A 23174-nucleotide genomic window follows, 5' to 3' on the forward strand; every position below is an offset into this window, starting at 1 on the left:
AAGCCTTCGCCACCTCTTCGTGAAGCTCAGGAAGAAATGAGGCGGGCTTTGAGAAGTACGCTCATCCGAAAGGGAAATACCATCCAGCCGGGAACGAGAGGGGGGGGCGCTGGTGCAAACCACTCGCGGCCGAGACTCATCGCGGCCAACACGATCATTCGCCCCGGCTCCTTCTCGATGTCAGCTCGTCTGCTGGGCTTCTGAGCAGAAGGCGCGAGATCCTCGGAGCTCGCCCAGCCCTCACTGCCCGAAGCTAGCAGAGAGCGCGTGTCCTCTTCCCCCGACGCGGCCCTGAGATCGACTTCCTCGGACGACGCGCCGGCAAACAGCGGGCGCTGCCCACCGGGAAGCGATGCAGGGGGGGCCGGTGAAGCAGGGCGAACCGGCGAGCTCGGTTGAGCTGAAGACGGTTCCGGAATCCGCTGGAAGCGATGCTTTTACGGCGCCTCAGCGCAGCGGAGAATGCAGGCTCAGAGAAAAAGGCCAGGCGAGTCCTCAGAGTCACCATGGCAACAGCTCGCAGTGGGGGCATCCGCCGTCAGCGAGCGAGCGCTGCATGATCTTCACCCAGGCAGGAGACACAGATGACGTACCGGTCTCCCTCGCTGAGTGGGGCTCTGACGAGCCGCAGGAAGGCATCTTAAAAAAGACGCGAGCTCTTTTACGAGTGTGTGTCGCAGGGCGAACACACACACACACATAAAGAACAGCTTGTATATAACAGGATTGAAAGGATATAGGCGCCGGATAGCGCAGCAGGAACGGCAATGGAAGGCGGCGATGCCAGCAGCTTCAGAATGGCTCGTCCTGCTGATGTGCTTTCTCAGACGGCGCTTGCTTCCTCCGTGATCCAGCGATGCGTGAGCTTCGCTGAAGAGATGAAAAATCAGGTGAGTCAGCCTTTTCGAGCTCCTTTTATAGGTTGGGCCACACCCGTTTCGGCGGGAAGTGGCAAGAAGGGCGCGAAGCGCCCTTATTGGTCTGATGTTGCATCAGCCCGCGCTCGATAGGCTGTGCAGTTGCCGCAGAACAAGCCAATGAGCGAACGAGCCGTCTCGCCTGTGGCTGTGTACTGCTGCAAATGCGCTTTACAAAAATACAAAATTAAGGATAATTTTTTGCTTCAGTATTTCGTGAAAAGAGACTTTTCCCGTAGCGTCTTAGCTAAGACGCAGTACTCGTTCGCTCTTCTAGAGAGAACCGAGGTTACGTTTAGTAACCGAGTACGTTTTTCACCTAAAATATTCCAAAGAAAAAACAATGTCAGGCAGTCACATAACATTAATTTTCTACCGTCAGATATTCCACCTGTATGGTATATCTCCAGCTGCTGACGTTTCTGCTCTAAGGTTTCATCGGTGTCCTCTGGTGGGAGATAAGGCTGGAATCTGGTGCAGCCATATGTATCAGTAGGCCCTCTCTTTAGTCCATCACCAGATGAACGGTGTTTGTGAAAGCTGGTGGTGCGGTTCAGATTTTCAGTTCGGTTTTTAATTTGAATTAACAGTGAGGTATAACCATTTCCTAGTACCTGACCATTATCATGGAGATCAGCAAAACTTTGAGGATATTTTGGCAGACTGACACATGAATTCCAGACCTTCAGCCGTCAGTTTGAAGGTCTGGCTATGTGAGACTACCATTTTGGTGTCCACATAAAATTAAGTTTAAAAAATAATTTTATATACATAATAATGTTTTAATCAATTGTGATCAATTTTACAAGTTCACTGTTTGAAATAGGTGGCCAGTTGATTGCCTGCAATATAAGCTGAAGTAGAAGTTTCGTCATTCAGGGTAAATCTTTTGTCATGTGGTGTAATGCAAATATTCTGTTACAGCACAGTCTCATCTATTACACTGTATGACAGTATCCCCATTAAATTAATAATTTTAGCATCTTATTCATATTACAGATAAATGGTGAATGCTCAACATTGACAAATATGTGTTAAACGTAATAAATATACATTTTTTAATGCATTTTTAATTTTTAATTTATTTATTGATTAATTTTAGGTGCCCACAAACAGAGAGTGCTGCTAGGCACTGTAAAAAGCCAAAAAGCTAATAAAGTAAGCACAGACCCAGTAGATTGGGTGGCACTCTTAAAGCACATTCACACCAAGAACAATAACTATAAAATATATAAAAAAAGGAAATATATTAGCCTTTACACCAATGAATGATAGCACTGTTTGATCTAAGAATGCGCTGCAGTCTATCATGTGCCACTTTAAATGCTCAAACTCTGAATTCTGATTGGCTTTCAATGCTTTATCATTTATAGCTGTTAAAAATAAATAAAATAAAAACAAGAAAAATCCCGCAGATTCTAACAATATAATTTCTCTGTGCGGTTATCGTGTGCTGTGCAACCTGCTATTCTTTTAAATTTAGAATGATTTTTTAAAACTATATCTTTATCTTTATTATAGTTATCGTAATTGGTGTGAACGTGCCTTTAGCAAGAAAAAGAGAAAGTTATTTATTGAGGACTGCAATTTTCAGAATAACATATTGAGTCTCCCCTCACTACAGCATGTCACAAGTTCAAGAGAGGTCACTGAGGGGATTCTCCACCCAAAATACTGATCCTGATAATAACATTTATGTTGACTGGATTACTGAAAATGCACATTCATTCTCTGCCAGTAGGAGGTGCTTTTAGAAATGTAGGGCCCTATTTTAACGATCTAAATGCAAAATGTAAAGCGCACGGCGAAGGTGCCCTCAGGGTGTGTCTAAATCCACTTTTGCTATTTTAACGACGGAAAAACGGTCTGTGCGCCAGGGCGCATTTTTGGAATGGGTTGTCCCTATTCTCTTAATAAGTAAAAGCAGATCATCTACGGGACAAGCAGGAATCCACCAAAGCTTCCTGAGGTGAAGAAGGCGTGGGATGAAGTAGAATTTCATTCATCATTATAAATCATAGGCTGAATTGCAAATAGGTAGCCTAATTCTAATACACGCAATGACTATCCATCATTACATTTTTATATTTATGTAGCTACACAATAATATTATTTTACACTGTAATACATTTTTTTTTAAATATTTGTGTGATGTGCATCCCTGTTTAATAAGCAATAAGTCAACGCGCACTGTGGACCCGCCCATAGGCGCATTTTCTACCAACGCGCTCTTTAAATAACAAAAAAATATTGCGCCATTGACATCATACTTTAGACCAGGTTTGAGTTGGTCTATGGCGCAAGTCTATTTTCAGCTCCTTAAAAAAGCAATTCGCCAGCAATGCGCCTGAACACACATCTTTTTTTAGACCAGCACGCCCATGGGCGCACAAATGGGCACAAATGCATTTGCTAATTAAATGACGTGGTGCTGGATGGAAAAATGTGAATGGCGCCAGACTGAAACTAGCAAACACACTTGCCCTGCGCCTTGCGTTGCATTGCGCCGGGTGTATGACAGGGCCCATTGTGATTTCCCTGGTAATAGCAGCATAACTGATACTTTTTTAGGTAAAATGAAAATGCGATGGAAACTTTTGTGAAGACAATCAGTTCCCTTCAGAGGTTTATTCATATAAAACCTTTAATAAGTGAGAATGAGAAAAGTGTGGAAAAAATATAGCATATATTGACGAGGAAAGTCCACTGATGAGTTACCATTGTTTTAGTTATTTTAATTTAGTCAATTAATTAAAATATATTATCTCGATTTATCGCATGATTGTCAGGAGTTAACTCGTGAATAATCACAATTTAATTGCACATTTTTATCTGTTCTAAATGTACCTTAAATTAATACTTTTGCCCATGGTTTCACAGACAAGGCTTAAGCTAGTCGAAGACTAAAATATGTTTTAGCTGAAAATATCTTGCGCTGACATATCTTAAAATATGTCAGTGTCATTGTTCTGTGTCAAGATGCACACCTGCAACATTTTCTTATAAGGCATTTCTCTAAAAGTTGCTAAAATACCTTAATTTAACTAAGGCCTAGTCCTGGCTTAAGATAAGACTAGTTTGTGAAACCAGGCCTTCAAGTTTTCAGTCTAATCAACATGCGCATTGACAAATATGGATGCTTTATGTAATATATGTTTATTATTAGTGAAACAATAGTTAACGGAGATGTTTTTCAAAGAACTTGTTCATGTCTATTAGACACATGAAGAAAGAAAAAAACAACAACATAAAAATACTAGGTTCCCATTACTTCTCTTTCTTTACACTGAGCAATTTACTTACACAACCCTGTTTGCATTTTCGCAAGACGGCAACTCACTTCTTCTGAACATGCAAAATGTACATTTATTATTACATTCTTTTGCATATACTGTATTTTAATGCAGCTAAATTCTAATAACTGTTTTTATTGATATATTTTACTGTTTCTGTTGTCAGACAACGGGATGAATATGAATTAGTGACTAAAACGCGACCCATTAAGACGAACCAGCTCTCCCTTCCAAGATGTTAATCTGCACAAAAATCCTGATTTATAATTGTGTCGTCGTCTGATAAAATTAAATAGGCTACACACAAGAGTTTCTCTTTTATGCTTTGGGGGAAAATGTACCCACTGTGCTACGATCAACGAACACTTTTTTTATATGTTCTACATTTCATATAGTTATATAGCCTAACATGTATTCGACATTAAAAATATTAAATCAACAACAGAAAACCATACCGAATGCAGAAAAGCCACTTCTTTTCCCGAATTACGTAGATGACCATTGTCTATCTTTCACTATCTCTTCTTCTGATATTCTTCTCAAATAGTTCTCTATGTGCAGTACATAAAGATCTGAGAATCTGTCCTGTGCACTGAAGATCGGAGCCAGATTCTCCGATGAAGCCGAACCAGAAGGCAGTGTGAGTGCAGACTGCAGAACTCGGAAAAAGTTTTGAGATTTGTTCTTCCGTAGCAATACCTCATCTTTAATTTTCTCAAGAGTTTTAGGCGATGCGATCGCACATTTCACAACATCCACTTCAGCTATCACAAGCCGAGGGTGAATCTTGAGGCTTGCGTAACGTGACATGCTTTAAGTGAATCCTGCATCACACGCCACACTCAAGACCATCGCTGCAAATCTTCTGTCCAGTCCAGCCAGAGATGATTCAGTCCACCACATTTTTACCGGGTTATATATATATATATATATATATATATATATATATATATATATATATATATATATATATATATATAACAATAACGGATATTTGTTAACTTGCTAAAGCGATAAAATAACCAAAAGATCCTAGTCACGTCCTCTCAATCTGAGAATCATGAGTCGCGATGGTATGGGGCTTATAACGTTACAAATAGAATGAGAAAATTTGAATTCTTTAATTTTTACATTTTATTCAAAACTCAGACAAAATCATTATTGGCTCTCGTTAATAATCACTGATCACTTTGGTACATTAAAAAGGCATAAATATAAATTAATAATAATAACAAAAATAATAATAACGTTAAGTAATAAAACTATTAAAAAATTAAAAAATATATAAAACGGGCAGCGGGCCAAATCAGCCGCCGGGCCACCGGGAACATGGCCAGTTCGTTCCTGATGATGTGTAATGATAACTTTGAATGGGTTATAACGGTTATAATGACTTACCCATCAGAAGAGTCCAGCAGACACCTGCAGCGTAACACCGTTTGACCATCATGCCACAGTCTGTACTGACGTCTGTCAGAAGAAGCGTTAAACTCCGAGCGCTGAACACTACGTACTAAAGCCTGCGTACAGAAGACTATCAGCGCGTATCTGTGCGTTTATACGACTGTCTGTAAGTTATAAATGGAGTTACGACGTTCGTTCAGTGTCTGGCTGCAGATTCACTGTGTCATGAGGAAGAATGTTCCAGTCATGTGATGTGAACGTTTTAGCCCCGCCCACACCAGTCACGTGAGGGAGAACTGCGTGTCACTTTATAACACTGACATGATTGCATTCACTATAACTGTGTTTATTGGCTATATAAACTGTTAAACAGTTGTTAGATGCTAATTTTAAAATAAATTTTAGTACAAGCGTTATTTGTTAACAACGCTGTTAAAGCTACAGGAATAGAGACGTCACTTTAGACAGTTTAAATCATAACTACATCCAGATGCATGATTTCACAAGACATTAAAAATAATATTATAAGTTATAATATTAATGCCATGTTTATTGTAATTAACAGCAAGCAACATACATTAAATTGATTAATGTATAAGTTTAATTTAATTTATTTTTAAATACTGTTTAGCTGATTGCTTGCTGTTAATAGAAAAAGACAAGAAATTATATTCATTTTTTAAATTTTATAATTTATTATTCAAATGTACAATTGTGGAACTTAATTTTATGTTATAAAATATAATTTATTAAAAGTCTGTTATATATTTTATAATTTATATTATTATACATTCAACAGTAAAATTAGATAGTTATGATTCTAAACTTTCCAAAGTGACATGTATATGTATGTTGCCAAACCTAGTACTTGCAAAACCAAAGTAATGGGTTTGATTCTCAGGGAATGCATGAACTAGTAAAATGTATATCTATAATCCATTGTAAGTCCCTTTAAATGAAAGCATCTGCCAAATGCATGAATGTACATGCATTCGAGGAAGCATCTGGGACAAGAGAAAGCCGAGGTTTGACCTCCTCTTACCTCAGATGAGCACTGGCCATTCTCCAAGAAACTACAGGTACACTTACTTTCTCATCTCAAACTCAACTCAACTCCTCTACTAGATCTCAGCATGAGTCAGAGTGAGTCACAACACCGTCCTACAATACATGCATCTGATCAAGACGGAAGCTCTGATGAAAGCTGGAGCTAAACCATGTGAATTGTGTCAGTATTGAATGCACTGGTGAGGTATTTCAGAGCAACCGCAGGTTAGAGGTCAGTGAGCACATGTGTTTGCTTCTGTGTGTCTCTGTCTGCTGTGTCATGCTCTTGGGCCGTAATTTGTTTCTTTAAGGAATTACTCCATGAATGAGGCAGGAAATCACATTAGTCTGAGAGTGTTTGTGTTAGTGGGAGGAGAATCCAGACTGACGGCTTCCCTCAACATGAAGATACAGAACAGCAACAAAACAGAAATACGCTCATATTTTGCCACTAAAACCAACTGATAAATAACCATCTTTTGCATGAAGTTACTGAAGACTATCTTAAGACCTCGAAGACTTGTTGCATTGTGACATTAGTTTCATAGCAATTACTTGAAACTTGGTTCCTTTCATGTAATGAATGAATGAATGGTTGTTTCCATCACAGAATAATAATAATAAAAAAATAATAATAATAAAAAAGGAAACTCAGAATTTAGATTTTAGATCTCATAATTTGGAACGTTTTCTCAGAATTTCAGTTTACAATTTAGTTGTTTTTATTACTGCCACATAATAATAATAATAATAATAATAATACAAAATTAAAAGGGGAATTGAAACTTTAAAACTTTAAGTTTGTATTTCACAATTTAAATCTCAGATTTACAAGAAATATTTTTTTGAATTGTGAGATTGCCACAATTACCTTTTTTTATTCGATGTAAGCGTAATATGTAATGGGAAGTCAGACAAACATAGTGATCACATTCTCATTATTACTTTAATAAAAATTATGTTATTTAATTTGTACGGATTTATGTTTTTGTATGTACTGTACTATTCGTTGAGTTTTTTTTGTTAAATGTCATACAAATATATAAAAAAAAAATTGAATTGTAAATCATAAAAGTAAGCTTCTTTTTGAAAAATTTGATTTAAAATGATACATTTAGCAGATACTTCCAAAGTTACAATAGAGGAACAAAAGTAATTCATCACAGAGCTAACAATATTCATGCTGTTTTTTTTTTCTTGGGGGTGGGGATATATGTCCTGGATATGTTCTTGAAATTTCTAATTATAGATTTAGCATTAATTATTTAAATTGTATTTGGAAATAATGGTAGTATTTATAGTTCTGCTTTCAGTAAAATCACTGTATTACAATTGTCATTTATGTTCAAAATGTGTGATTTTGGGCTGAAAATATGAGCTGGCGGTGTTCTTTCATGAGTTTGATCATACACAAAAGAAATAATAGCAAGTAATACAGTTCACTCATAATATCTTAAATATGATTTATTCTTTCATATCTTTGCCCAATTACAAAGAATAGAATCTTCTGTTCTACAAAACTGTATATCTGACAGAATACAGGTGATGAGTGACAGATCTCTCTCTCTCACACACACACACTCTTACACTTGTGTGTGTGTTATTTCCATTGCCTGAGTGGGTAACCGCCAAAAGTGTCAATGTCACTCATAACACACCTCACATCAACACGATTCTGGCATCAGGGAGGAAGAAACACACACGCACACACACTTGTGATGCTATAGCAGACAAGCTCGTCATACGCGCTAAACTCAAAAACAATGAACACAGAGGAGTCAAAGAAAAGTGCATCTTAAGTGAAAATCATTCACAATCATGCTAAAATCATCCTCAATCCCAGAGTGCAAAGCGGTTGTAGGGTCACAAGGGGTTTACGCCATCACATGTCCCGTCCGGCTCAAAAGCCCTTGTGAGGAGGGTGAAAGGTCAAGAATCACGGCCTCAGAGCCGCTCCTATGCCACATAGTGGTACTGGTTTGGGTTTTCTTTGTCGCGCTCCATATAATCACGGTCGATCAGTGACTCGATGCGCTTCTTCAGATCAGCCGGCTGCACAGAGAGAGATCGAATCATCAACACATGGGATCATGGGAAATATGACCACACATCTGACCAATGATGTAAAATCTATTTAGTAGAGCTTATATATATATATTAGCGAAGGAAATGTTTAATAGACTACAAAAAATTAAATGGTAAGACTTTACTTGAAGCTTTAAAGGGCTCCTCTTATTATGATTTTTTTTTTTTTTTAGATTCCTAACATTGTTTTGGGAGACTCCTACAATTGGTTTACATGACCTGATTAGAGTGATTTTTTTTTTGTTACAGTATTTATTAATCTTTGTTAATGTTAATGAAAATACAGCTGTTCACTGTTTATGTAAGTTCACATTGCATTAACTAATGTTTACATATACAACTTTTGAATTGAATAATGTATTTGTAAATGTTGAAATGAACTAAGATCATTAAATGCTGTAGAAGTATTGTTCATGCTTAGTTCATGTTAACTAATACATTTAACTAATTAACCTTATTATAAAGTGTTACCATTCATTTTTAAATAAAAAAAATAATATATACATGATTTATATACCGTAATGGATTATAAGATACAACTAACAAAGTGGTAAGATTGTAAATCAATATATTTTATTGCCTTAATTATTTATAAAGTGAAATGTCGTGTAATAAGTGGTATGACTGCACCATAAAAGTCCATTTAGTTTAAATTGCCGCTTACTTGCAACTGCTTTCTTCACGGAAGCTTTGCTTTCAAATATTTCAACTCAAATCAATATTTCATGTCTAATTATTTACTTAGGTGGCAAGTAGCTGTGTAATAAGCGGGATAATGCACATCCAGCCGGTTGTTATCGCAGATTATCCCCCGACAGGGTCTATCACCTTTGCATATGCAGCTCTAATGCACATTATTATTAAAAAATGTTAAGCCAATTCAAAGTGCCTAATAATATTTACAGATTCATGTTACATCTGAAATTAGCTGTTTGTCATGTGTTTTTCAGGTAAGTATTATAATGTATTATAAATGTGCTTTGACATCATAAAATGCATTATAAGGTGAATAAGAAGACAATTCATGCATTCGAATCCTTTATGTATTAATCATAATATATCAAGTCAAGTGAAACACTCCTGTGATTTATCAAGAGTTTAATCATTTCTGAGTTTCCAGGCCTGCAGGGCCCTGACATTTATGGAACATTATTCATGATCTGAATAATGACGCTATTGTCTTCTGTAGAGCTGCATTAAAGCTGAAACTGAATTGTTTTTTATAATTTATTAATTTTACAGCATTAACACTGTTATTTGCCTGTTTATTTCTATGAAGCTGTGTTGAATGAATCTGTATTGTATAAAGCGCTATAGAAATACAAGTGACTGCTAGAATAGTGTAGATGTTGATGAGTAAAACAGATGAACATGTGTGTCACATGTGTCACCTTGACGGGGAACTTGAGCTGATTGTAAAGTTCAGAAACCAGCAGGTTGTGGCTCAGAGTCTTCCTCATCTTCATGATCCTCACCACCGCTGCATCGATCTGATACTGACGATCCTGAAACACGCGCTCGGTTGTGCTCACCTGCTCCTCCACCTGACAATCACATGACCATCACATCACCATCAGCTCATCTGCATATTCACACTGCACATTCATCAGCCATTACCAGCATAATTACAAAAGAATTAGCTGGACAGATGCAACACATTCACACACTCACCGTCTCCTTCATCTGGATCTGGTTGATTTTAATGCGGAAGAGTTTGTGTGTGAAGTCGCTGTTGAAGTGGAAGCGGTCGGCATCCTCCACGTCTTTCCCACGTGGAATTTTATTGAGCACTCGTGCTTTCCCACAGGCCAGAGACTGAAATGTGCGCTTAAGCTCACCATCCTCTGACAGACACACACACACACACACACGTTACTGATCGCTAATGCACACACCACACAAATGTTACTGACCGCTGACACACACACAAGCGCTACTGACCACTAAAACACACATAACAGAAGTGTTAACGATCAATGAAACACACACAAACACACACACACACACACACGTACACATGTGTCATTGGCTGCTGAATCACGCTAACAGACACAAAAACAAGTGTTACTGACTGCTGACACACACATACATACATATCAGACCAGGGGAACGTACCGATGCCTGTGGCTGTACGGATATCCTCCACTGAGCACTCGTCAGACTCATTAAACATTAGCAGGACAAGAGTCTGAAACAAAGACACCTGCAGCTCCTTCTTACCCTGGAGAGACACACAGTCAGTATCACTCAATGCTCGTTCAAGGCTGCTTTTATTTGATCACAAATACAGTAAATAAAATGAAATATAATTCAAATTTTATATAGATGTTTTCCATGTAAAATGTAATCTTTTTCTGTGATCAAATCTGAATTTTCAGCATCATTATTCCTGTCTTCAGTGTCATATGATCCTTCAGAAATCATTCTATTATTTTGATTTGCTGCTCAAAACTGATATACTATTAAATAATTGAAATATTCAGCTATTCAAAACGTAAATTATTTGGGGTAAGAAAAAAACTTTTATTTATCAGTGATGCAATAAACTGATCAAAAGTTACAGTAAAGGCATTTATAATGTTATAAAAGATTTGTAATTTAAATAAATGGGGTTATTTTGAACTTTCTATTCATTAAAGACTAGTTTTTTTTAGTGATGCACCGAAATGAAAATTCTGCGCCGAAACCGAAACCGGAAATTTAGGATGCACTTGGCCGAAAACCAAAACTGAAGCCGAAAATGGCTTCTTTTAAAAACGTATATATATATATTGCTTGGATTTAATGGATCTGAATTGAAAAATCACAATATAATAATCAAACTTTTATTAACAGTTACATAACAAAACATAAAATATTTTTTACAATAAATATAAATAATAATTATTCTTCAAGTTTTATGCTCCATCAAATAAAATAGTTTTTAAAAAATTGTGCAAAAAAATCCACAATTTTGGGGATTTTTGCAGAACAAATGTTACATATTGCAACTTTGGTGTCCTCTCGTATAGGGCTGTCACTTTTGTGAAAAAAAATCCTGTTCGATTTTTGAGACATAGGCAAAGTGTTCAATGAATCATTAGTAAATTGCCTATATTTGGCGTTGATCCGTTTTTCAACGCCAAATATAGGCAAATCCACCGACAACTAAACAGGCATTAGGGCGAACGTAAAGAGGGCGCTTGAGACGCGCACAAGTCAGCAATGTGGACTGCCATAACATCAATGAAAAACATTACTGAAGGCTACATTGATATTATGCACTAATAGGCTGTGTGTGTGTGTGTGTGTGTCAGAACCTGCAGTTGCTGTGTGACGCGCGTTCGCTGCGAGTGTATAGTGACGAGCTGGACGCGCTCCGAGAGAAGGCCGTTAAAATCGATTCCCTATTTTCGTTTTCGAAACTTGTGTTGGTTGGTCCGATCGATTGTGCAGCTTTTGTGACAAGCTTTTTTTGATTGTGACAGCCCTTTGACATGCTTAATCTTTGATAGGCAGACGCGTGATAACAGCTCGACCGTGAGTGAAACCTAAGCGCTTGCTCACGGATGGGAGGGGCGGGTGACATTCATTTTAGGTTTACGTTTTCGCCTGTTTTTTTTTATTTTTCGAAAATTTTCGGCGGCCGAAATTTCGGTGCACCCCTAGTTTTTTTTTTATCAATTATGACTTTTCATCTGATAATTTAGCCTTTTTTTCATAACTGTAACATTGTGTCTCAATTATGATTTGGTGTTCTTCGGTGAACGCAGAGCCTCTGCTGTGTCTGTCAGTGTTCAGGCGTCACTATACTGGCTCTATATGATGTTTTTATGGTTTTATTGTACTGAGTGTGTGTGTATGGGCTGCATTCACCTCTTTAAACTCAGTTCTCAGGACTGCATGGCCCAGTGTGGGCTGCCACTGTAGTTTACGCCCGCTGTGCTTCCCCAGATAGAATAGCTTAAACACTTCCTGAAGTTTCACCATCTGAAACACACACACACACACACACTCATCAGACAGGGTGTTGTGTGTCCGCTGCATTAGCCACAAACACACACAAACTCTCACTCACTTACACACACACACACACACACACACACACACACACACACATCTATCAGACAGGGTGTTGTGTGTCCACCGCATTATCCACAATCACAAACACATCCTCCCCACCCACACACACACACACACACACACACACACCTCTGCAGGCAGATGGACATTCATCAGTGTGTATGAGGGCCAGTAGCCCATTGTCAGGATGTTGACGGTCAGCTCAATGTTGCTGGGATCACTCTGGTTCTGCATGTACTGCACACACAAACACACACTGCATTAGGACTCTCAAATGACACACAAATAAAACACACTTAACACCTCATGAGAACACATCAAACCACGTGTGAGGAGCTCAAACTGAACCTGGCAGTTGCAACACCTCACAGGAAGTTCTGATATGCTTAGTTAAAATGTTACTACTATTTATCTACTTCTGTATCTATCTATCTATCTATCTATCTATCTATCTATCTATCGAATGTTGACTTATTTTAAATTACTTTTTTCACATCAACTGAAATGACAGAGCAAAAAAAAGTGTATATATGTATATGTATATATTTATATATAAAATAAAAAAATTGTAAACTTTGCACATTTATTAGAAATAAAAAGCTAAAAAAATCTGGAAAATTGAAATTTAGCTTAGGAGCATTCCATTATTGCGTGTAGATGTTACTATCACTTGTAGGAGTTCATATATGGCAAATTCAACTGAATGAGTATGATTTGGAAAGGCACACAACTTCCATTAAGATGTCTTTCAGGGCAAAAATCAAGCCCTGAGGTCCAAGAACTGCATATAGAGCTCAAAAACAGGATTGTGTCAAGACACCGATCTGAGGAAGAGTTAAGAAAAAAATCTGCTGCATTGAAGGTTCACAGAAGCATGTAGCCTCCATTATTCTTAATGGAAGAAGATTGAAACAACAGGGACTCTTTCTAGAGCTGGCTTCCTGGCCAAATTGAGAAGGAATCGATGGAGAAGGGCCTTTTGTTACACTGGTGACCAAGAAGCTGATGGCCACTCTATCTGCGCTTCGTGATCATATAAGGAGATGGGAGAAAGTTACAGAAGGATAAACATCACTGAAAACAAAACACCTAGTGACCTTGTTCTTAAGAACAAGATTCTCTTTTCTGACGAATATGTATTGAGGAAACCAGTCACATGCTGTGTTTTTCAGCAGCAGGGACTGAGGGACTCATCAGAGTAAAAAGAAAGCTCAACAAAGAAAAATAAAGACATAGCCTAAATGAAAACCTAGTCCAGAGCATTTAGAACTTCAGACTAGGCAGAAGGTTCACCTTCAAATAGGACAATGACCCTAAGCACACAGCTAGAGGAAATGCAAGAGTGACTTTTGTACAACTCCATGAATGACTGTGATTGTTCACACCTCTCTTTACCCTCCCTGTTGGGCCAATGCGGGCCAGTGCTCCTTGTGCAGTCTTCGGTCAATTTTGACCAAATAATTTTACATTTTGAATATTTAAAAATCGTGACTTGGTGACCTTTATGGCACTTGGTATGTGAAAACACCAAATAATTGAGGGCATGATTTGAAAAGCTCCCCCTATGAACTGGTGTGCCTGTAACACAGCAACTATGTAAAATAAAATCCATAATTCAACTACAATTTTGTAAAAAAGTGGACAGCAAGGAAGGGGTAACACTCTAGAACATCAAGAGTGCAAAACAGACACATCCACTCACACACACATTCACTCACAGACACACACACAACTATACACAATCAAATTAATCATTGTGTCTATAACCATATAGCCAAAATGAGTCAGAAAACTGAAAAGAGGTTAAAATCAGATCAGGCCCAGAAGGATTTAGCTCTGATAAAGCATTCTTGTTCATTTTTGTTACATTTTTATAGATTTTTATGTTTTGTATAACAAAATGCTTCCTGTATTCAGGTTTGACTGTAGTAATAATAACTGATGTTTCAAATCAACATTTAAAACATAAAAAAATATATAAATCTTGACAAAAAGTAGTCTTTGAGAATGCCTTAATATACATTTCAATTCACAACCTAATAAAAGTAAACAATTATGAAAAAAAAAAAAAAAACTAGGGAATTCACAAGCATCTCTATAAATTCCTATACAGGCATCTAGTGGTTACACTATGAAATTACAGATTTTTCTTTCTTTGCTCTCAGAAGATGCTAATCTGCCTCAAAAATTATTTTAAAGGCCTAGTCTCTATTTTAATCAGAAATATAAAAGAAAAAATATTATTGAACAAAAATTCATTAGATTGATTTTACTGAAGAAAAGAAAAGTTACATTTCAGGCGTCCGGTCACTTTTGAGCACGAAGACCATGAGTGTGACTCCCACACAACGGACCTGTAGCACCGAGGCCAAAATAGCACTGCGTTTCCACCGTCGGGCCAGAAGCTCCTCTGCGCTTCACAAAAACCTGCCCTTTAGACACCTCTCAAGAACAACGTCATGCAACCCCATCATTTAACCAACAAAGAGAAGTTATCAGAAAACTAATAAAAAAGAAGTCACATGAACTAGCGCGATCACAAAACTAACATGATAAGTGTTTGTTTGCAAGCTCTGTTAAATATTTAAATCCAAAAGCATCAATGTTTTACTATAATACATGATACATTAATCATACTTAATTAATTTATCAGGGTTGAAACTTAGTCACACAGAAATAAAGTGCTACGAACATATCCTGCTTGTTCAGTCGAGTCTTTTTCTGTTTATTTGTTGTCACAAGAATAATCATTTCAATATTTTTATAAAAGCTCCTGAACAAAAACCACTGTTATATTTTTATGACATAGGCTACGCGGAGCTAAACTCTAGAGACGAGACTTATGACAGATAAAATCTGGTCCTAAATAAATACATGATTGTGATACAGAATAAGAAGCTGATGTCTGATTTCTTCAAGTGGTCGCATTTACCATGTTTACTACGGTAACGTTAATGGCTATAGCGCGCATAGTCTTTTGCATCGCTTATAAATATCTCTCCCTTATATGGTGATTTTAATCCACATTGGATCAAGTTATTTCAAACACTCGCTGCTAACTGAAAGTGAGTTTTGAGATCAACTTATTTTTAAAAAGTCAGCGTCGCTGATGCTCTCCAGACGTGGAGAAACTCCTCCTTTGTTCATAACCACTCCTCTAGCCCCAGCTGGCCCGCTTTGGTCCAAGGTTTTTGTTGGGCCAAAAAACCCAGACTGTTGGCTCCAAGGAAGCACCGATGAGGCACGATCAAGCCCTGTAAATGACAGTGGAAATGCGACTGGCCTAGCACTCACTAGCACACCCGCTTTTGGTCTAACAGTGGAAACGCAGATATTGATGCTTGTGTATAGAACAGGCACAGGCTCAGCACCCTCCTTCTTCCACTCACTCTAACAAATCTACATTCCTTCAAGAAGCCTGAGATCTACGAGTGTGCAATGCATCGTGGTACCATCACATAGTGGAACAAAATCCCTTTCCAGAACATTTTCATTCCCTGTTCCTGGCTGGTGGAATGATCTTCTTAAGTTCTTACCCTCATCTGGAATGCTGAATCCCTGACAATTTTTCACACAGTAGCTGAATACTCATCTCTTCGTCAACATTTGACTGCAAAAAAACTTTGCTTTCGCTTTCCTTAATCCATACCTTGTTTTCAATTTAAATATAATTCAAAATGGAATTTATTCCTGTGGTACAAAGCTGAATTTTCAGCATATCAGAATGATTTAGAAAAATAATATTATTTCACAATATTACTCTTTTTACTTTATCTTTGATCAAATAGGTCAGTGGTTCTCAATTCCAGTCCTGGCAAACCCCCATTCTGCATATTTTTCATGTCTCTCTTATTTAACACACCTGATTCAGATCATGAGCTTGTTAGAAGAGAGCTCCATGCATGAACTGTTTTCCGATTGACAAAGTCCCTACACAGTGTTCACTGCTCCCTACTCCCTGCACACATATGTTAAAGTTCACTTCACTTCGAAACATTAATTCACAGATTTGTGCAGCACTACTGCCGGCAGCGTCTTTACATACTGACGAGAGAAGTGTGACATAAGATACCTCTATAATTAAATACAATTTAAATTCACGTCTTGCACTATTTAATGCCCTTTGAATGGATCATATAAACTTCCTTTTGGACTGGAATCATGGCAGAATATCCTGTGAAGTCCATTTCGCAGGGACACTTACGGTCAAATAGAATAACGTATGAAGTCGTCAGAGATACATACAAAATGTGCAGAGCAGGGGGTCACAAGAACTGGAATTGAGAACCACTGAAATAGGTAACACTCTAGAATAGGGAACACATATTCACTATTAAATAAGTATTTTCTCTGAACAAACTCCTAATTTGCTGCTTATTAATAGTTAGAAAGGTAGTTCTTAAGTTTAGTTATTGTTAGGATTAAGGGAACTAAAATATGGTCATGCAGAATAAAGCATTAATATGTGCTTTATAAGTAATAATAAACAGCTAATATGCTAGTAATAGCAACTAGTTAATAATAATAATAATAATAATAATAAATATATATATATATATATAATGAAACTTTTTGTGTTCCATTGGTCCCTTGCTCAATAATGAATGAAAAGTAAAACAAAGTTAAAATAAAATGCAGTGTAGGTGCATCCCAATTCACATACTTATGTACTATTCTTTGATTTTTTTTGTAGTATAAATAGTGTGAGTAGAGTGTTCACACTGAAAAATCAAAGAAGAAAAACTGCTGTTTAAATATCATAGTTGAGTCTAGCACATAAGTACATAGTGTATAAGTGCACAGTGCGTCATTCGGGATGCACCTTGTGTGTCTAGGAGTATTTAAGCGCAAACACACCTGTTTGAACTGGATCATGATGTCTTTGGAGAGTTCCATGTCTTTGAACATGCCTTCTAGTTTACTGGTGAACGCTGCTCCACACTCTACAACACAAACACACACACACACAGATGTCACTTCACAGACAAAATATCGCCAATACCACTGACACAGAAAAAATACTTTTAAAACACTGTGAAAACTTGATATTTTGCACATTTTTAAATAACATTTTATAACTAAACTGGAACGTTAGCAAAAAGTTCTTTATCAAACAATTTATTATCAGTTTTAGCACTTAAATTTAAAAAGTCCATAAAATTAACTTGTGTTTATATTTTATTACACCTTTAAGTTACTAAATTTTTTAAAGAATTATTATTTTTAGTTTTAGTAAGTTTAACTGTTTAGTTGACAATAGCACTGAGACTGATGGGGGAACATTCAGAAAACTGTACAATTCAGTTTTTTTACACAAAAATTACAAACTGCATTTTTCAGTAGTTCACCAGTTTCACTAGTCACAATGAAACTAACTAGGGTTTTTACTGGATGTGTCTGATTACACTGAAATCTAGGCAAAACAGCAACTCAACCACAGCTGCGTGGTCACTTCCTGTTCACACGACCATGTGACTTCACTGCCAAGAAACTGATCAGTGGAGTTTCCACAGCAACCGTCTGACGACCAATGAGAAGTCCGATTGAGAACAAACCATGTTTGAGTTTAGACAGCATGGACTTCTCAGCATCAACCGAGGCGCTCTTGCCCACTAGCAGCCGCTTGGCCAGATCCTTTTTATAAAAAGCCTCAAAAACGTCCTTTCCTGCAGCAAACACACACGGCACAGTTCAGCTTCATTTGTGTGTAACTTTCATTTAAACTGAAGCTGGAGCTCCAGATTACCATGGATGAACCGGAAGATGATCATGATCTTGTCCAGAATCCTCTCCAGCTCCTCCTCTGTGGCCTCCTTATTTCCAGCACGCAGTTTAGAATCCACATACTTAGCTGAGGAGACACAGTAAGTACACTTACACCAGATCATCAAATAATCCTGAACATAAACTGTATGAAGCACTTTTTTCAAATAAATAAATAAATATATATATATATATATAAATATATATATATATATATATATATATATATATATATATATATATATATATATATATATATATATATATATATATATATATATATATGTGACAGTCATGCACATTTTGTCAGTAAAGAAGTTCTGTGATTAGTAGTAAATCTCCATCACCTGCTTTCTGGTGGAGCAGCATTTACTACACAGAACTGTAATTCTCTGACAAGCTATGCAAAATTGCGTTCATAAATCACAGATGATATAATCGTAGGATTTTGAACTTGTTTAAATCATCTGCGATAATTACTGATGCCCACAAGCTAGGGCTGCAAGATGTGTCTTTAAGCATCAATATCGCGATGTACGAATCCACGATTGTCACATCGCAGGACGTGCGATGTAGGCTGTCCTAGTTAATCCGTTATTCATTAACTGTATGGGCCAGCTGCTCGCCGACCCTTGAAGAATGTGATTCGCGGATTAATTGCACAGCTTAACCATCATAGAGTGAAAGTTTTGACAGGGCACAGAGATAGAGAGAGAGCGAGAGAGAGTGCGCGTGAGAGAGAGCGAGAGCGCGAGAGAGAGACCCGGCCGCACGCTCACAGTCTTCAAACAACACGAGCGCTGTCTTGCTCTCTCTCCCTCGCGCATAATTGACACGATGGTGTCGATGTTTAAATCATTTAAAAGGAGAATGGAAGTGTGCTCACCCCATTTTTGTTTGTAAGAAAAAATTTGATTACATTTCATATCGCAATATATATCGCAGAAAAATAAAATATCGCAATGTCATTTTTTTTCCAATATCATGCAGCCCTACCACAAGCCCACTTTTGGCACTTTTGGCTGTGGACTGGGGTCAGCATGGGCACCCAGACTGATCTGTGTCTATGCAGCCCCATACGCAACGAATTGTGATGCACTGTACATTCTGACACCCTTCCATCAGAACAAGCATTAACTTCTTGAGAAATCTGAGCTACTGTAGCTTGTCTGTTGGACTGGACCACACAGGCCAGCTTTCGCTCCCCATGTGCATCAGTGAGCCTTGACCCTGTTGCCAGTTCACCACAGTTCCTTCCTTGGACCACTGTTGATAGATACTGACCACTGCAGACCGGTAACACCCCACAAGCCTTGCATCACAATTTGACCCTTCTCAAACTAGCACAAATCCTTCTGCTTGCACATTTGTCCTGCTTTCAACTCATCAACTTGGAAGACAAAATGTTCACTTGCTGCCTACATGATCCCACCCACTAACAGGTGCCATGATGAAGAGATAATCAGTGTTATTCACTTCAACTGTTAGTGGTCATAATGCTATGCCTGACCTGTGTATATACATACATATACAGACATAGAAACACACACACACACATATATAAATACAAAAAAAAAAAAAAAAAAAAAAAATATATATATATATATATATATATATATATATATATATATATATATATATATATATATATATATATATATATATAAATAATCAGAAATGTTTCTTGAGCAGCAAATCAGCATATTAGAATGATTTCTGAGGCATACTGAAAACTAGAGTAATGATGCTGAAAATCCAGCTTTGAACACAGGGATAAGTTACATTTTACAATATATTCACCTAGAAAACAATTTTTAATTTGTAATAATACATCACAATATTACTGTTTTCACAGTTTTTTTTGGATCAAATAAATGGAGCCTTGGTGAGCAGAATTAAAGTGATAGTCTGGTCTGGTGTGGTGTTGTCACTCACCAATGAGCTCAGCAGGTTTGTTGGGTCTCTTGTTGATAAAGCTCTCGAAGGCTTCCTTCATGGCATTGATGAAAGTGTCGTTCCTCTGGAAGCAGCGCTGGGTCACGTGGTCCATCTTGTCCTTGAAGTCCAGAAGCTCCTGAACCAACTCTTTATCCTTCTCTGGAGAACTCACGATCTCTCCTCCAAAACTCTGCAAGATGTCGTGTTATTTTAGTATAGCTAAGATACTATTACCAGTATTTAATAATATTTTGCATTGTTTTGTTTTTTCATTTTAATGTTAATTAATTTGGATTCATTCTTTTTTTCCATTTTTATTAGGTTTTTGAATAAGCTTATGAAGTTATTATTTTTATTAAAAAATTTATTTTAGCTGTTTTCGTACATGTTACTAAAAAAGAACGAGAAATATTGGATTGACATCTAGCTAAAATAAAATGTTTTCATATTACTTCAGTTAACGTTAATTTGATATCAAGCAATGAGATTGTTTGCTTTATGGTTTTAGTTGTAGTAAACAATAATAACCCTGAGGTTTGATGTGCGTTTACCTTAATGTAGTCTCTCCAGGCCTGCAGCAGCGTCATCAGCCCTCCTTTGACTTTACTTAAGAGCTCATAGAGCAGCGTCAGCTCACAAACACGGTTCTCATCAAGTAGCATCCACAGACCTGAGGAGAAGCAGTGCGCATACACATACACACATCAGCTTTGTGTGGGTTTTACGATTTTTCTTCAGTCTCTGATCTGTACTCATAATCCAGACCTTTCTGTAGAATGGCATTCATGTGTTCGCCCAAAAGCTGTTTCTCCACTGTGGCAATGAGTGGCTTCCTGTCAGACACAGTCAGGTGTTAGAGGAAAAATTATAGAACAGATGTTCATTTCCTGCAGGAAACAGCAGCACTAACAAAAAGCACAACAACAGAGATTCAAAATAATGGACCGACAGACAGATGGATGTATAATAATTCACATGAAATAATAAGAGATGGATCTATAGATCAATCAGCTTATGTGTGTAATCCATAGATACCTTAAAGGTGCCATATAATGCACTGATACAATATTTTAAATTGTTTTGTGATGTCCCCAGAGTGTATATGTGAAGTCTAATCTCAAAATACCCCACAGATGATTTTTTATGGCTTGTTAAAATTGCCACTTTCAGGGTATGAGCCAAAATGCACTGTTTTTCCCATTTAAATGAAAATAGGCTGATGTTAGGGTTAGAGCTCATGCTCGCGGGCATACCGGTGTTACGGTTTTACTGTGGTGACCATGTTACCGACCTCACATTGCTTCCAAATGCAGTTTTTAAACTACCACATTCCTATTTATGATCATTCTGGTAGCATGTGAAGGCAGAATTAGTGAAAACAGGCAAAGACAATGGTAGCTTTAGCAACATTAGCCTTACAAAGAGCCAAGAAGGGATTTTAGAAAACAAAATATGAGGCTTGATGCTTACTTTGTCTGGAATCTGGACGTTTGCACATGAAGTGTTGGTATCGATCCCCCTTTCAGGAACAATGTTTGCACAACTCCAGGACCCTCGTTTGTGAGGCAGTCCGTCATAAAATGTTAGCACAAACGTATAGGCCCTTTTCCTTTTTTCCCGGGATAGTTCCTTCAAAAATGAAAGTTAACCACTGTGTCCACAGCAGTCTAAGGAGACACCTATGTTTGTTGGAGCATTCCAACACACAACACGTTTAGCTTTTTGGTGCGGACACTGTATCTCCAGCAGCTACAGCAAGAGAACAGTAATGGCGGACAGCTGCTTCTCACTCAGGGATCTGTATATGCTAATAGGTCAGAGAGCGTCGCAAATGGGCGGACATTCCCAGAGTATACATACAGTCGGCATCTAGTCATAGTTGGGGGCGTGGTGAGGGCGGAGTCGGCATGGGGGAAAACACAGCGAACATCGTGTGTTTTGTCATTTGAATGACAAAAATGCACATATTGAGCGCTCATTGCCAGAGACGCATAGAACAATTGTAGTCTCTTTTAACTTTAATATTCATATACACTAGTCCATATCGATATTTGATTCATTTTACAGCCCTACTGTAGATGTATTCATTCAAAAAAAGCCAAATTTCGTGACGTTCTGCTTTATATAGCCAGTTCCATTTTTGACTGGATTCCGCGATTCTATCCATGTCGCTTCGCAAACACAGACGGGGTGAATTTATGAATGAAAGTGTAAAAGTTCTGACACAAAACTAAGTTGTAACATATCCGCTTTTTTAAGTGGGTATATGGAAATCCTTGGCCTTTTCTAGTGGTATCACGTAGACTAACGTTACACCTCTTAGCAGACACGTTTTCATGCGAGTTTAGGTCCGACACTAACGTTACATAGTTTTGCTTCAGGTACAATAATAAGGCTAATTATATATGCATGCCACTTTCTGAAACAACCTTACACAGTTTTGATAACATTATAATGAACACAATGTTAATGTAGCCTACTGTGATGATATGCCGACTGCACACATACACATGCTTAGTCTTGGGATTTCCACAACTTCCCTTGATCATCCTCACAACTTATTGCTTGTAGCCATTTTGTCATCCTTTCTGGTTCTGTATGTTTATTAGGAACGATGTAGAACTTCAATTTATAATTTGTTAGTTTATTGGAAGTAGAGAAAACG

The 23174-nt window shown here is 37.6% G+C and overlaps 2 protein-coding genes across 2 annotated transcripts in view; both read right to left on the minus strand.

Moving 5' to 3' along the window:
- Positions 1 to 5880, minus strand: part of lamp1a (lysosomal associated membrane protein 1a) — a 28632-nt gene extending 22752 nt beyond the window's left edge. The window contains exon 1 of the mRNA XM_059552327.1: positions 5609 to 5880. Coding sequence (XP_059408310.1) covers positions 5609 to 5660 — 52 coding nt within the window. The 5' untranslated portion in view covers positions 5661 to 5880. The remainder of the gene's footprint in view (positions 1 to 5608) is intronic.
- Positions 5881 to 8109: 2229 nt separating this feature from the next.
- cul4a (cullin 4A) overlaps positions 8110 to 23174 on the minus strand; it is a 49724-nt gene continuing 34659 nt past the window's right edge. The window contains exons 9-20 of the mRNA XM_059552328.1: positions 21275 to 21342; positions 21061 to 21179; positions 20507 to 20699; positions 18555 to 18659; positions 18364 to 18474; positions 17666 to 17751; positions 12938 to 13045; positions 12602 to 12715; positions 10862 to 10967; positions 10418 to 10590; positions 10138 to 10290; positions 8110 to 8713 (exon numbers count right to left, since the gene is read on the minus strand). Coding sequence (XP_059408311.1) covers positions 8618 to 8713; positions 10138 to 10290; positions 10418 to 10590; positions 10862 to 10967; positions 12602 to 12715; positions 12938 to 13045; positions 17666 to 17751; positions 18364 to 18474; positions 18555 to 18659; positions 20507 to 20699; positions 21061 to 21179; positions 21275 to 21342 — 1432 coding nt within the window. The 3' untranslated portion in view covers positions 8110 to 8617. The remainder of the gene's footprint in view (positions 8714 to 10137; positions 10291 to 10417; positions 10591 to 10861; positions 10968 to 12601; positions 12716 to 12937; positions 13046 to 17665; positions 17752 to 18363; positions 18475 to 18554; positions 18660 to 20506; positions 20700 to 21060; positions 21180 to 21274; positions 21343 to 23174) is intronic.

The sequence above is a fragment of the Carassius carassius genome, chromosome 6 (genome assembly GCF_963082965.1).
Source record: "Carassius carassius chromosome 6, fCarCar2.1, whole genome shotgun sequence".
Classification (NCBI taxonomy): domain Eukaryota; kingdom Metazoa; phylum Chordata; class Actinopteri; order Cypriniformes; family Cyprinidae; genus Carassius; species Carassius carassius.